Source organism: Phoenix dactylifera, chromosome 11 (assembly GCF_009389715.1).
Source record: "Phoenix dactylifera cultivar Barhee BC4 chromosome 11, palm_55x_up_171113_PBpolish2nd_filt_p, whole genome shotgun sequence".
Lineage (NCBI taxonomy): Eukaryota > Viridiplantae > Streptophyta > Magnoliopsida > Arecales > Arecaceae > Phoenix > Phoenix dactylifera.
Window position 1 is genome coordinate 12,339,699 of NC_052402.1, and position 14,728 is coordinate 12,354,426.

Here is a 14,728-nt window from a genome sequence, read left to right on the forward strand (position 1 = left end):
GGAATCTTCGGCGCCAACCTATCGCTATGAAGCAATCTTACTTTGGGAAACCCCACATAAATTTTAAGGAAAAATGACAATTCAACTATAAGGCTAAATACTCTCTTCCTAGATCAAGCATGAGACTTTGTTGACTGCCTATGAATTGCTACATCACCTCATCCAATATACGTTGCACTTAAACTTAATTTCGGGTTCATAAAACGTAGAAGTAAACATGTTTTTCCTAGTTTGTATTGTGACATTTGGACCGGTCATTCACCCATATTGCATGAGAGGTCACACTTCCTAGATAATAGCACAAGGGGAAACTCAGGACTCATAACATCTATAGTTTCCTTTCCTTGTCATCAGCTCTCGCTGCTGAAGCATTCACAACTTCCATCCTACCTTCCTTATGTTTCTCTTTCCCTTTCCACTTGTCATGAGAATACTAACTTCTTATGTATTATATATTGCGACGGATTCCCTATAGAGTTAGATCAGTTTGGCAAGACTGATCATCCATAATGAGTGCATGCATCGCAGATTCATAACAACCTGCCCGAAATGACGCATGAGGAACGAAATGGCATGCTGCGGGAAACCTCCTTTTGGTTCTCCTTTTCATCAAGCCAGTGACTGCCACTGAGTCTATCTTATTAATTTCAATAGTATCATTTCAAGCACGCTGCTAACACAGCAAACCTTTTTCTAGGAAGGTGAAAAGAAAAGATCTGAAGGGTAACTTCACGAAACCGGCGCTCCGGTTTGCGACTAATGGAACAGGAATAAGGATAGAGATGCGTTCAGGGTAATAAGCACTTAGATTCAGTAAGCAAAAGCCTTTCTAAATAATTGGAACTGAGGTGAGGATGAATTCTAAGAAGAATTCTAACTAAACCAACAGCATGTTCTTAACAAGGCCATGGCGACATCAGTTCATACTAACATAGTTGAAGCTGTTTTATTGTGTGAAATCATTTGAGGTCGAATTGTATTAGCTGGGTCAATTCCTTCATGAGAAGGGATTCGGCATGCTTGCACTACTACCCTTCAAGCTCTGCAGTGCTCCATTGGATTCATGGCAACGGAACTTCTTCTCGTCCTCTTAATACACATACATGCACGGTTGGTTGAGGTCTCTTTCAGGCTTCCGTGTTGCAGATGACCGTCGGGCGAACCATGCAGCTAGCTATCATCCCCCAAACAGCTTTCTTCGATTCAAATTTCCCTGCTTCTGCTGTTGGTTGTAGTTGGATGTAATGCAACCACCCAAAATAGCACGTGCACGAACAAAAAGAGTAATATTGTTTTCCAGGCCAAACATATTTACAGGAAGACTAATAGGATTATAGATTGAATGGCTTAGAGTACTATGAAATTTGCTAATTTTTAATTTTGTTGGGTGCATTCATACTAAATGTGAATGAGCCATCCTTCCTTGCAGAAAAAAAGAAAAAAATAATAAGAGAGCGAGGAAATGACATGTCTAGATTGGTGCAAACCGGTTTGCAGTGAGGCATTTTGGGCACAGGAGAAAAGCCCACCAACCGGCACAAATCCCGGTTTCCGCCCAGTCCGGATACATCATTGGGTACGAGCAGCAGCGCTGCCTTTTTTCCGGCTAGCTTTTCTCTCTCCCTGGCGCTCGTTTCTCTTCCTCTCTCTCTCTATATATATAGGAGTATGGAGGCTAATTTCTCTGCCTCTCATTTGTGTCTTTTTTTGGCTCTTTTACTCGGGCAACAATATCCTCTAATGTTCTTCCCTCTCCACCACCATAAGAAGATGAGCTTTCTTGTAAGGGAATAAGAGTTTTACGTTTCTATTGGGGAGATCTTTGGTGGAAGCTAGAGGACGGGCGTGGTTGGAAGGAGTTTTAAGGCAATGGCAGGGGGTGGCTTTGTTGGTGGCGAGGCAGGAAAGAGAGCAGAATTTTATGAGGGGAAGATCACGGGTTATTTCATCCTGGCTTGCATCATTGGATCGCTTGGAGGATCCCTTTTTGGATATGACCTTGGTGTCTCTGGTGAGTTCTGCAGTCAATGCCTTGGATCTCTGTTACATGTGCTCGACGTCACATTGCTGACTCTTAAATGAAGGTGCTTTTGATGGGTATATGAGACTAATAGAAATTTTCTTACAGAAGTAGCTAAATTAAAAGGTTCCAGAGAGATGAGGAACCTGATTTGTTAGGGACTGGCTTCTAACGTTTTTCTTTTCCCCGTTTTTCTGGCTTTTCCCCCTTTTGTCTTAATATAGTTCCCAACTTTTTACAGCCAATTTGGTATTTCTTCTATGTCTGTTTTTTTTTTTTTTTTGCTGGAGCAACAGTACGTTGGGGTGTTTTTATGTGTTGGAGGTAATGTAAGATTTCTATGGAGAAAGCAAATGAACTGAATCATTATAAACAATTCTCCAAGGTCCTGATCCTTCACCATAGAAACCTGATTTAATATTCTCAGACTCGATTTTTCAGAAGATTACAGTTATCTTAAATTTCAAGAGACGACAATCAAAAATTAAAGATCAAACAACAAAGCTTACTCACATACTTGTCTGATCTAGGTGGAGTAACTTCCATGGATGATTTCTTGAAGGAATTCTTCCCAGGTGTATACAAAAGGAAGCAGGAACACCTAAATGAAACCGACTACTGTAAATATGATGACCAGCTGCTCACTCTCTTCACATCCTCCCTATATTTCGCTGGCCTCATCTCCACCTTTGGAGCCTCACCTGTGACCAGAAAATATGGAAGAAGGGCCAGCATCATGGTTGGTGGAGCCAGCTTCTTCCTTGGTGGAGCCATCAATGCAGCAGCCATTAACGTTGCCATGCTGATCATTGGCAGGATTCTTCTCGGAGTTGGCATTGGATTCGGAAATCAGGTGCAGGCCAGAAACTCATCAGTCTGTAACAAGCTTTTCGATTTTTCCCATCTAAGTTGTCTTTTTTATTTTCCAAGTATTGATCAACAACTAAACTATAATTGGTCTTTCATATACAAACAATAGCATACATATGCATACATGTATACACACAGACGATGCCTGCTTCTGTTCCTGACATGCAGGCGTACATACACATACCTGTACAGATGGGAACAATGCCAACTTTAACAATCACTTTCTAAGTTCTGTTTTGCCAACAGGCAGTTCCACTCTATCTTTGTGAGATAGCACCCTATAAAATCCGAGGGGCAGTCAACCAACTATTTCAACTAACAACCTGCTTGGGGATTTTGATTGCCGATGTTATCAACTACTTCACAGAGAAGCTCCACCCATGGGGATGGAGATTATCCCTTGGTTTGGCGGTGGTGCCTGCGACTCTAATGGTTGTTGGTGGTCTTTTCCTTCCTGAGACTCCAAACAGCCTCGTGGAACAAGGTAGGCTGGATGAAGCAAGGAATATCTTAGAGAAAGTAAGGGGTACCACGAAGGTGGAGGCAGAATTGGAGGACCTAGTGGAGGCAAGTGAAGCTGCAAGAGCGGTGAAACACCCTTTTAAGAACCTTTTGAAACCAAGGAACCGTCCACAGCTTGTGATTGGAGCGCTTGGGATCCCCGCATTCCAGCAGCTCACTGGCATGAATTCCATACTGTTCTATTCACCCGTAATCTTCCAAAGTTTGGGTTTTGGGTCTGCGGCTTCCCTGTACTCATCAATTATAACCAGTGCAATGCTACTGATTGGTGCACTTGTCTCAATGGCAGTGGTTGATAGGTTTGGAAGGAAGTTCCTATACATAGAAGGTGGCATTCAGATGATTATTTCTATGGTAAGAATTCTTATGTAGCATGATTACCATTAAGTCTATTATGTATGCCAGTTCTAGAAAATTGCTTTTCTAAACTAAAGTTCAAGAAAGTTGAAGATTAAAGTCAATCGATTCTAGAATAGATTCAATTTGTGCCAAATTGATATGTGTTATTTCTATAACAAGCATTCTTATGTAGCATCTTACCATTAGATCCATTTTGTTTGCCAGTTCTGCAAAATTGTGTTGCCAAACTAAAAGACATCAAAATTTATAGAAAATATCAGTTGATTTCAGAAATAATTCATCTTCGCTTGGAAAATTCATATGCATTTGCTTCATAGATCTACCACTGAAATTTCTAGTAAGAAGATGGCTAGCTGATATGTATGACTCTTGCTTCCTAAATAAATCTTATAATGACTTCTCCACCGGAAAGGAAAAAAGAAGTGTTATCCATCAGGTATAAGCTATCAGGAAAAAAGGATCAATTTCAATTTTATTGATTCATAATTAGAAAGAAAAAGTTTCATCCCACGTACAAATGGACTAATGATGTTGAAATTACCTCTTTTATTTATGCCCAGCATATCTTGATGTCCACAGGTGATTGTCGCTGTCACTCTTGCACTGACATTTGGTCATGGAGAGATGCTTCCCAAAAATGTAGCTGTCCTTCTAGTGATTGCAATATGTGCATTTGTAGTGGCATATGGCTGGTCATGGGGGCCTCTTTCCTGGTTGGTTCCAAGTGAGATCTTCCCCCTGGAGACAAGATCAGCAGGACAAAGCCTGGTGGTTTGTGTCAACCTCTTCTTCACCGCTGCAGTAGCGCAATGCTTCCTTCTTTCATTGTGCCACCTCAGATACGGAGTCTTCATCCTTTTTGCCAGCCTTATCGCCGTTATGACCTTTTTTATCATCTTTCTTCTGCCTGAAACAAAGCAAGTGCCAATAGAGGAGATGTCTCAACTGTGGGAGAAGCACTGGTATTGGAAGAAGATTGTAGGCGGTCCTGATATAGATAGGGAAGTCGTTATACAGCATCAACACCCATAATAAAGAACTATATTCCTTGCCTTCCTTTTATCCATTCTCTCTAGTCTGTGGAAGCTGCATCACCAATAAACATTAAACAAAGTCTTTTTCTTCTATTTTCAGTTTAGGATAGTACTTCTGTAGAAAAAACTTGGACAGATTACCTTGCAAATAGGGATAGTAACAATGAAGAAGAGAAATATTGTTTTTATTGCATTGATCTCTCTGCAATTTGTAGTTGATGTATTGTTCCACTGAAAACTCATTACAAGTCAATGCCCATTAAATTCTTAGTTGTTCTGATGTGTTATATCATACCCACTGATTTCCTGCTCCGCCCTTTATAACAATAACTTCACAGGCTTTAAACCTTTCATAGCATGTTTCTACTGCCATCTCTCATTACAAGCTGCAGATAATAGGCTCATGAAAACAGTCAACAAATCCTTACATAACTTTGTTATATAACCACAAAGTGGCCTACATCTAGAGTTAATAGCCAGACAGAAATATGAAAAATTGAAAGTCATTCCACACTTTTCTTTACCACACCATTAAACCAGCAACTTTGCAAGTTCATCAACTCGCAGGGTTCCATGTGGGACCACATCTGACAAAACCCCTGGGAAATCATCCCTTCTCCGATTCCGAGAGTTGAATTTATCATTAGTTCTCTTTTCTGAGATAGGAACAGCTTCAACTTCTGTATCTTGCTCCTCAATTTTGTCACCCTTGTCTTTCTGAGACCTCTGAACAGCTGATTTCTTTACTCTATGCTGGAAGATTGGCCCAGGCGGAGCTGTCTTGGCAAGAGCAACAGACCTCTCAAAAACAATATTAGCATCCAAAGACTGATCATCCAAGATGAGTGCCCTACCACTCTCAACAGCTTGCCTCAGAAGAAGCATTACTCCTTCCAAACATGCCCCGCTAGAACTCATATTATCCTGGCATATTGGACTATCTGCTTCTCTCATTTCCAATTTATCACTGTTTATCATTTCGTCATCTACATTGGTGACTGCGTTAATGTCCTCATGCCTGTTGCAACTCTCATAAGAAGCTGCCAACAGCAGCTGAGCTTCTCTTCCTGAATGGTAAAGGTCCTTACCTTTTTCTACTGTGTTCAAACTTGTCTCCAGAGAAATGCTTCGACGAGGTATTTCAAGACATTTTTCCTCCTCTGAGCTGTCTCCAGCACCTGAAGGTGATCGTAGGTCATTAACAATTGAAGATTCCTGGTGAGTCTCAGTTGAGATATCAAATGCCTTGCTAGTCATGCTGGTTGGATCCACATGAGCTGGTACTGGCACACTTAAATTTTTCAAATTCGAAAGATCCTCAGTGGGCTTTATACCCATGTTATCATCTAGAGCCAATTTACTAGGCACTTCAATACCGAGCACCTCATGTAAGCTCTTTCCAGTACCTGAATCCTGGAAGTCCTGGTCATTCAGTAATGGACCATTGATAATGGATGAAGTAATTGTTGGGTCACCGGTAATAGTTTCTTCAGCTTCAGTATGATTGTCTTCTAGTGGTGGAAGAGATGATTTCCAATCTTTCCCTCTCCACATAAGTATATGCTCATATTCAAACGAAAGTAGGACACATGGGACTAGATCCTGCAAGGCCGATTTCAAGAAACTATTACAAAAAATGACACCAGAGAGGATGTTATAATGCCAAAAAGTTTACCAACCTTGAGCTTGGCACCTATTTTCCTGCAATCACTTTTGTTCAGACCCTTGCAGTTTATCCGGACCAGCTCACATGCTTCAAATGCTTCTCTGACTTGTTTAACAAGGTTACAATAAACACCATTTTTCGCTGTTTCATGCGCATAAGAAAGAAAACTTTAAAACTTTAGCTTCATTTCCACTCAGCAAGAATTTGACACATAAATTACGGATTTAGTTCAAATATACATATCAAGTCCCCATTGTATAAGAAATTAGAGGTCACATTCAAATCACACATACGAAAATAATTATCACAACATGAGCTTCATCATGCCGTTCACAAGATGATGCGATAAACAAACCAAAGCAGAAAAAGAGAGAAAGGTTACCAAGTTTGCATATTGGTGGTAGTTCACGCCCTCTTTTACGCATTTCAGATGCTTCTTCCAAAGTTAATCCCTCTGGTACCCGCTTAAGCAACCGTGGATACACTGGTGTTACAGGTTTCCATAGCATAAGAGGAAATCTGGGGCGGGTTCTCCAGTTGTAGTTTCGACCACGAAACAGGAAGATCACTCCTCCCTTACTGTATATAATCTTCCCTCCAGTTTTCTCCTATCAAAACATAAAAGATAAACCATTTATACATGATGTCATACAGGCAATGACGATTATGAAAATGTCACAGCCTGTTCCATTCACTAACCATATGGACCTGTTTAAGTGTCTTAGGGACATTCGCATTACAATGAGCTCCATATGGAGTGCTCAAACTCATGGCTACTCAAATAGAATGTTTTTTCAATCTTTTCCAAAAAATGACTTTCCTATGCTTGGCTTCACAAAAACCATTTTCTTCAAGAAAGTGACATCATAAGTTTGCTGATAGTTAAACTCTTAAGAGATACTTACAGGGGACTGTAAATCCTTATGACCTTAAAAGAGTAACCCATTGACAGAATGTAAAGGATACAATGCCATGATGAATCCATAGAACAAGAAGAAAAACAGCAGAAGGTGATGAAATCTAATTACAGAATATTGCAAAGCAGGATCCTTCTCTATGTCCTCTAGATGAAACAGCCAAGTGCTAGCAAAAAGCAAATATGTTTGTAAGAGCCTTTTCAATCCATCCTGTGGCATGCTAGCCACACACTGCCGAACATATTCTGTGGTTGAATCTTAGCATCATAGAAGGATATTTCCATGTTTTCTTCTGTTCCCATGACCTTATTTAATTCAGGGTGAATCGGTGGCATTTATGAACACGAGGACAAGAGAGCTCCACTAACAATAAAGAGCATTTTCTCACAAACTTCCATGTGCAATTTATCACGTCATCATGAGTAAGAGACCATATAAGACATAAAGTCCACAATTAGGAATTGCACTTTCAGACAGCATGTATTTCAAGGTCTTTAAATTAGACATACTGATCAACCAAGATTGATAAAGCCAAAAGACAATAGAGGAAATAACATCAAATCAAACCAATCGATTGCATATTTCTTTTGCTCTCATCTTCACAAGGATGAACCTTCCAGCCAACTAAAAAATTGAAAACTTTACCACATCTCTTTTCTCCACATCTTTTCAGTTTCTTGTCAACAGTCACCACTCCAATTTCTCTATCCATCGATCCGTAACAAGTTGATAATGCCTCTCCCATATTTCCTTTCTGGAAAGAGCATTGTGAGATGCTTCATGATGCAAACCTTGAGCACCAAGTCCAACGAAATTTTCATAGTATCCCCTTCCCAGCCTTAAATAACAGCACAAAATATGTGTGACATATTTCAGCAGTCCATATCCAAAGGAAAAAGAGAGGCTAAAAAAAACATTCTTAAAATGAGAAGTCGTCTGTCTTCCTGGTGGCAGAACTTTGCTTACATAATCAATTACATCATCATAGTTCTCTGTGAATTTCCAAAACCACCTCCGCTTTTCCTAAATCAAAGCCATTCAACCACTCCACAAATTAAAAAATCCCAAAAGTTCAGATGCATTCCCTCGTCTTATCTTGGTCATCACACCATAGGTTTCTTTTCAGCTTGTCTAAAACACATCAAAAGAAAAGGTTGCCTCTGAGCATAAATAAGATTAGTTAATAATGAGAAACAAGGTACAACAACAACAAAAAAAAAGAAGATGAAGAAAGATAAAAGAAGATAGTGAAAAATCACACAAATGACGAGTCTCAAAGATGACAAAAGCATCTCTCACTCACCAAAAATAGGAAGGTCCTCCCAAATACCAAGAACTGATAAAAAAGAACAATTTGCTTCCAAATGTCATCCAAGCCAAGGAAACTTTTTGATATATTCATCTTTTTTTTTTCCTTCCAAACCTCCCAACTCAACAGATGGGGCAGAATCTTGTTAACACTGAGCCTTGAAGTTTGAAGATGGCACACTCCACCATAACATGTCCAGATATCAGTAGGAATGTCAAGTAGATTTTCAACCAACAAAAAAAGAAGTTATTGACTTTTTACCCTCCTTGTACTCAATCAACTATCAAGATGATTAAATTAGAATTCACAACTCTAGAAGGCCCAATAAGAAAAGATTAGACACTTGCAAAAAGATCTTTACTCCGAAACCACATTGACAAGACAATGCATGAAAGAACCTTTGAAAAATTAACCTCTTCACCAGAGATCATCTGAAGCACAGAAGCAGCACACAATATCTTGAAACTCTTGAGATAACATCATAAAGAATAATGGTATCATATGCAAATCAGAGAATGCTGATTATGAAACGAGAACCCTTAGCAAGCAACAATAAGAGAACATATTTAACCTTTGACTTCACATTTCTGCCACCAGAATGAATCAGAAGAGCCAAAAACAATTTAACCTGTACAAAGTCCTTCAATGGCATAACTATGAACTACTGCATGAACAAAGGCCCTTAATTTCTACGCAATTAAATCTTTTTAAATTTCTTATACCACTTTCCAATCAACATCAATGGTATTAACATAACCAATGTTTACCTCACTCTTTATGATAATAATTAATATTTGAATTGAAAAGCACTAAATAGGAAATGATTTGCTTTCTGAAATAAATTATTAAATAAAAAGTTTTAACTTATTGACCTCTAATTGCTGATGGACATTATCCATATCAACTGTGCACACTCCTTTGCATTTTATCTTGCATACCCTCCGCCTTTTCCAATGAGCATGAATGTTATCTAACATATTATGTGTTAAACCATCTCTACCTGCAAAAATTTGATCATAACAACCATAACAAAAAAGTACAAGAAGTTACAAGTCATAAAATGAAGCATAGCATAAGATATGTGAATCATGTGCAACAAATTAGCAGCTAATCTTGGGAGGATAGTCCTGAAAATGATAATGAATAGTGCATAATGTACAAGCGAACTGAGCAGCTTGTAAAAATGTCATGGAATAACTATTTAGAGATATATGCACAACAATTATGGTACATGTTATGTAAATAATTGAAAGCTGTAGGACACATCTACATCAACCTGGATTCTCTCTACCTGCTATGATTTCTTTTAAGTCACCAATACGAAGTTTCAGAGATTTAGAGTATCCTCGCAAATAAGGATAATTCACACTGAATTTGTCTTGGTCAAATGAAGTTGCAAATGTATAATTTCATTACATAGTATCCCGATATATGAAGATAAAAGAAGTTCTCTTTTTGATTTTTGATATCATATCACAAATGCTGCAGAATATTGCTTAACTGAATTATGTAATAAATGCTTCATTGAACTATCTTACTCAGTCTCATTCATTTATTGCATAATTTATTTCTTGCCCGACAATCTCCATTCAGATATTTAAGGCATTGAATGAAATAAATGATGTTTCCTGAAACTTAATTTAGGTTGCAAAGGGTGAATCTAATTGATCAAAAGATTTCTGTCCATGATAATATTTAAGTTGCTAAAATCAGAAGCGAGTACTTGTGCAGGTGCAAGTTGCAGGAAAGTGGATGCTTTAAAGCATTTTTAGTAAGGAAGAGCCTAGGAAACAAAGCAGGTTTGAGATTCTGAAGAGATTCCAAAGTGGGTTTGCTACTCTAGATAGAAGATTCCAAATACTAAGGGTAATACTAGTTGAGTTTTTTCAAATCTTAAAAGCAAGAATCTCTGTGCTATACTGTTGAACACTTCCTTTACTATGCCCTTACCACCTCTCCCACTCCTGCTCCCTATCCTTCTTTACAACATGTTCCACATACAAAGTTAAAATTACCATGCATTAAATCTCACTCCTAAACCTGGTCCTAATAACCAAATAGCAAATTGATGGCATGGGAGACTACCTTGTAATATTACAGAACCCTAGAAATTGAACTCAAACAAACCCAAAACCTATACAAGAGAGCCCAACAATTAAAAGAATTAACAATTCTCCATGAAAATAGTATCAAAAAGCAGTTCACTTAAAACATCACCATCAAAGAGTCATAGCTAACCCATAACCAATGTCATAGCGATTTTATAAATGCGTCAAATTGAAAAACGAAATAGGCTCTAATACAAAATATTCAAATATTCAGTCCATGAACTACATAACACCAAAGAGGATGTCCTTCATCAGGAAAAAATAACAATGATCCATTGATCCCATCTATAAATAAGTTGCAATTCTTGGTGAACTTGTGGATAAAACTGTCATGTATTTAGCTTGATAACCTAATTTCGCAAAATGATAAACTGTTTTGGATGCTTCAAGCATTGAACCACCAATCAATAAGGAGTTCAATAAACACTGATACTAGGACATCAGTAATGTGGTTTCTAAGACCGCTGAGAAGCCTCCAAGAGGCTCTATGTCACCTTAAAGGGCTAGGCCCTTAGTACTCATTTAAAACTAAGGCAGTAAGGCGCCTCATGCCTGGACTATGTGGCCGACCACATGTCTAGGATTGACGCTTTAAAACACTAGGACCGTATAACAGATACACTAGTATATGAGTCATGTCCCAATATTAATGGTGAAGTTCATGGGCAGACGTATAAATACAGCTTTCTTTTTTCAACAAAAATAAATACAACTTTCTTATTCTCAACTGCAAACCTTATCTGATGGCTATAATTCCATTATGTGCTTCCTCGTTTTGCAACCAAAATTTCTACAAGTTCAAAATTGAAGAAAACCAAACGACCAGTATACTGAATCACAGAGGAAAAACATGATCATGAAATGTAAATGCCTTTCAAATATGATACCTACCATTTAAAGCCATCAAATTCCACCATATTAACTATAATGGAATCATCAACGAATAAAAAGAAAGCAATACTGTACACAGAAACAGACCACAACTCCCTTTTTTTCATTTGTTTCCTGAAAAAGTCACTATGGCAGATATTTCGTTTGCAGCAAAAAAACCAATCTAGGAAACTCCATAAAGTTTTTAAAAAATCCATAAAACTAAAAACTTTCAGGAAAGAAAAAGTACAAGAATCAAAACGAACCGATGTTCCATTAATTAAAAGAAAAAAAAACGAACCGATGTTCAATTGTCTCCTGATCTTCATGCACCCCTTGACCAACTCCTTGATCTCCTCCTGCGTCAGCGGCTCTCCCAAAATCTCCTCTCTCGATGCCGCATGGTACTTGGGCCCCGACCCGGAAACGAAAGGCCCCGGAGACTGCACCGGCTTCACCCCCTTCTTCTCCGGCGGCGGGAGTTTAAACGAGTCGAACTCCAGCAGCTTCTTCTTGCTCGGCGGGAGCGGCGCCCGCCCCGTCCAAGGCCTGGGCATCGTGCTCGGCCCGAACGGCAGAAACGGAGGCTCCCTCAGTGCCAAAGGTTTCACCTTTGGCGTCTCCGTGTAACTATACTGGAACTCAAAGGGCGCCCCCTCGATCCTATACGTAATTCCCTTCTCCCCAACCGCAATCCCGGTCTCCCCGTCCGGGGAAACGGTAGCCGTCCGGGAAACCCTAGCGATCCGGCGGAAGGCGGGGTGGGAGGAAGGGGAGTTACGGTTTTTGGGGTTTAGGGGGGGCTTCGAGTACTTGAAGGCTTTTCCTGGGATGGAGGGGGAGGAGGGGGTGCCGTGGGACCGGAAACCGGCAGGTGAGGGCGGCGGGGCATCGGCGGTGACCGAGGAGGGGCCGTCGGCGGCGGTATCCTCAGCGATCTCGAGGGCGGAATGGTGGCGGCGGAGGCGGTGGAGGTCGTCCTCGATCTCCTGCTGGGAGCGGCGGCGCCTGAGGAAGGGCTCAGCGTTAGCGTTATGCCAGCGGGAGAAGCGGACCTCGGTGGAGGGGGCAGCGCGGGGGGAAGGGGTCGCCGGATTTGACAGGAAGAGGGGGAGAGGAGCGGCGAATTTGAGGGCCATCGGTCGGTGGATTCCGGCGGGGACAAGTGGAGACGATAGAGAGAGGAAGAGGGGAGCGGGCGGGTTATCCGTTTCCCTTCATATAATCCGCCGAGCTCAAGAAGATATATGATATTGTAATTATGTCAATAGGGGAGGACCGACCTGCAAAAATGTTTGCGTTCTCGTTGTCCATGCAAAACATGGAAAGGTAAATTTATTTATGAGTCCCTCGTGGACGTAATAGAGTTTAAATAGGTAGCAAAATCATTCCGAGGTCCCTCATCTGATTGGAAATTATTTTACTTTGCCCAATCGCATTTATATTATACATATAGAGACACGAGGGATACCTCTAATTATGTACAAGTCCCTCTGCATTGTTTCAATTATTTTAGATTCGTCAGATTTGTCTAACGACGTGATAGCAAATTAATTGCAATCTCTGGGTAAATGCGAACACGAAAGGTAAAATTGTTTAGAAGTTTCTTTCTTCATGGATTGAGATCCATTGATCTTACATAACAACTGTCAGTAGAAAGGAAACAAATGATTTCGACATAAAAGGTAACATTATCTAGACTTCCTCCTTAAGCAAAAATTGTTTAGATAAATTTTAGTATGTTCCATGTTGATGATTAACGTGCTCAACACTGATGAGATGCTTGAGAAAAGTATCTCAAATTTTGAGTTTGAATTATCCTATTTATCTCTAGTAAGAGCGGGACCATGTAATGATATTATATGTGTAATATGGGAGTACTTGCAAGTTATAACAAGATAGAGCCATACAAATAGACACCAAGGTTTCTCGCTGGCAAATATGTACTTTGAAGTAGAAACTTATTTCGGTATTAACATTAGATAGGAGGTTTTATGTCAAGGCGAATATTTGTAAGATTCTTCCCTTTTCTCTCTATAACATAACAGAGAATGGAATTGTAAGTTTAAGGTTGTATTATATATGATGATGATACTCAAGAATGAGATTGAACAAAGTAATGCAGTGGAACAAAAAAATCTTGCAGCGTTTTATATGAGATATACATTGTTAAACCATTTAAAATGGTGGAGTATTCAGCAACAATATAATGATAGCACATGTTCTTTATTTAGGAGAGGTTTTAAGTTGAAATCTTCAAAGCATTTCTCCAAGCATTGGGTGAAACAATGAAAAAGAATATCAGTAATATTCAAGAGGCATTAGCAAGGTGTTGGTCACTTTTTGGATAGGAGAAGCCAACCAAAGTACTGGCCGGACTAATGCAAGGATATGCCACCGGTTCCCCACCAAAAGAAGGATGGTCATAAAGAGATTAATCTACAAAGGATAAAAGATAAAGACATAAAATTAATTAAAAAATAAAAGGGATGAAACATAACAGTTGTTGTGATATTCCAAAAAAAAAGGGTTCTCTTTTATCATTACAGTCATCATTATACAACTCTCTAACTATTGAATGGTTATCTTCATTCTATGTTGACACTCATCTTCTTCGGTTAATACCACTCCAACCACTCTTTCTCTTGACAATTATCTCTTTCAAATTTAATTCTCAAGTTAGTGTCTCCACTCCTCATGTTTTGGCTTCTTGGTAACAATTTCAATCACTTAAAACTCTACCATATCATGTCTTGTACTAGGCTGACAATTTTCATTTATAACCTCATAGCAAAATTAGCAAATAATACATTCAGTCTTTATCTTAACTAGGGTACAAATCAACCGAGCAGCTTGCGGGGTGCACGAGCTCGACTCAGGTCCCAGCTCAACTCAACTTGATTGTTACCAAGCTCGAGTAGCTCAAGCAGTTTTTCGAGTCAAGCTCAAATAGCAAAGTACTTAGCTCGAAGGCTCGCAAGCCTACTCGAGTATATATATTTTTAATAATATTATATATTTATTTATAATATACATATATTATTAAAAATAT

The 14,728-nt window shown here is 39.3% G+C and overlaps 2 protein-coding genes across 2 annotated transcripts; one reads left to right on the forward strand and one right to left on the reverse strand.

The window, feature by feature from the left end:
* The first annotated feature begins 1,799 nt into the window (after positions 1–1,799).
* LOC103709539 (sugar transport protein 14-like) lies at positions 1,800–5,032 on the forward strand. Its single transcript, XM_017843414.3, has 4 exons — positions 1,800–2,011; positions 2,551–2,873; positions 3,137–3,766; positions 4,352–5,032. Exons 1-4 carry the CDS (start codon positions 1,870–1,872, stop codon positions 4,802–4,804), a joined length of 1,548 nt encoding a protein of 515 aa, XP_017698903.1. The 5' UTR covers positions 1,800–1,869; the 3' UTR covers positions 4,805–5,032.
* Positions 2,988–12,879, reverse strand: LOC103709497 (CRS2-associated factor 1, chloroplastic-like). Its single transcript, XM_026805574.2, has 7 exons — positions 11,978–12,879; positions 9,571–9,698; positions 6,855–7,080; positions 6,486–6,613; positions 4,948–6,408; positions 4,314–4,858; positions 2,988–3,727 (listed from the first exon to the last, which is right to left on the reverse strand). The coding sequence occupies exons 1-5, from the start codon at positions 12,813–12,815 to the stop codon at positions 5,338–5,340; spliced, it is 2,391 nt and encodes a 796-aa protein (XP_026661375.1). The 5' UTR covers positions 12,816–12,879; the 3' UTR covers positions 2,988–3,727; positions 4,314–4,858; positions 4,948–5,337.
* Between the last annotated feature and the right edge of the window lie 1,849 nt (positions 12,880–14,728).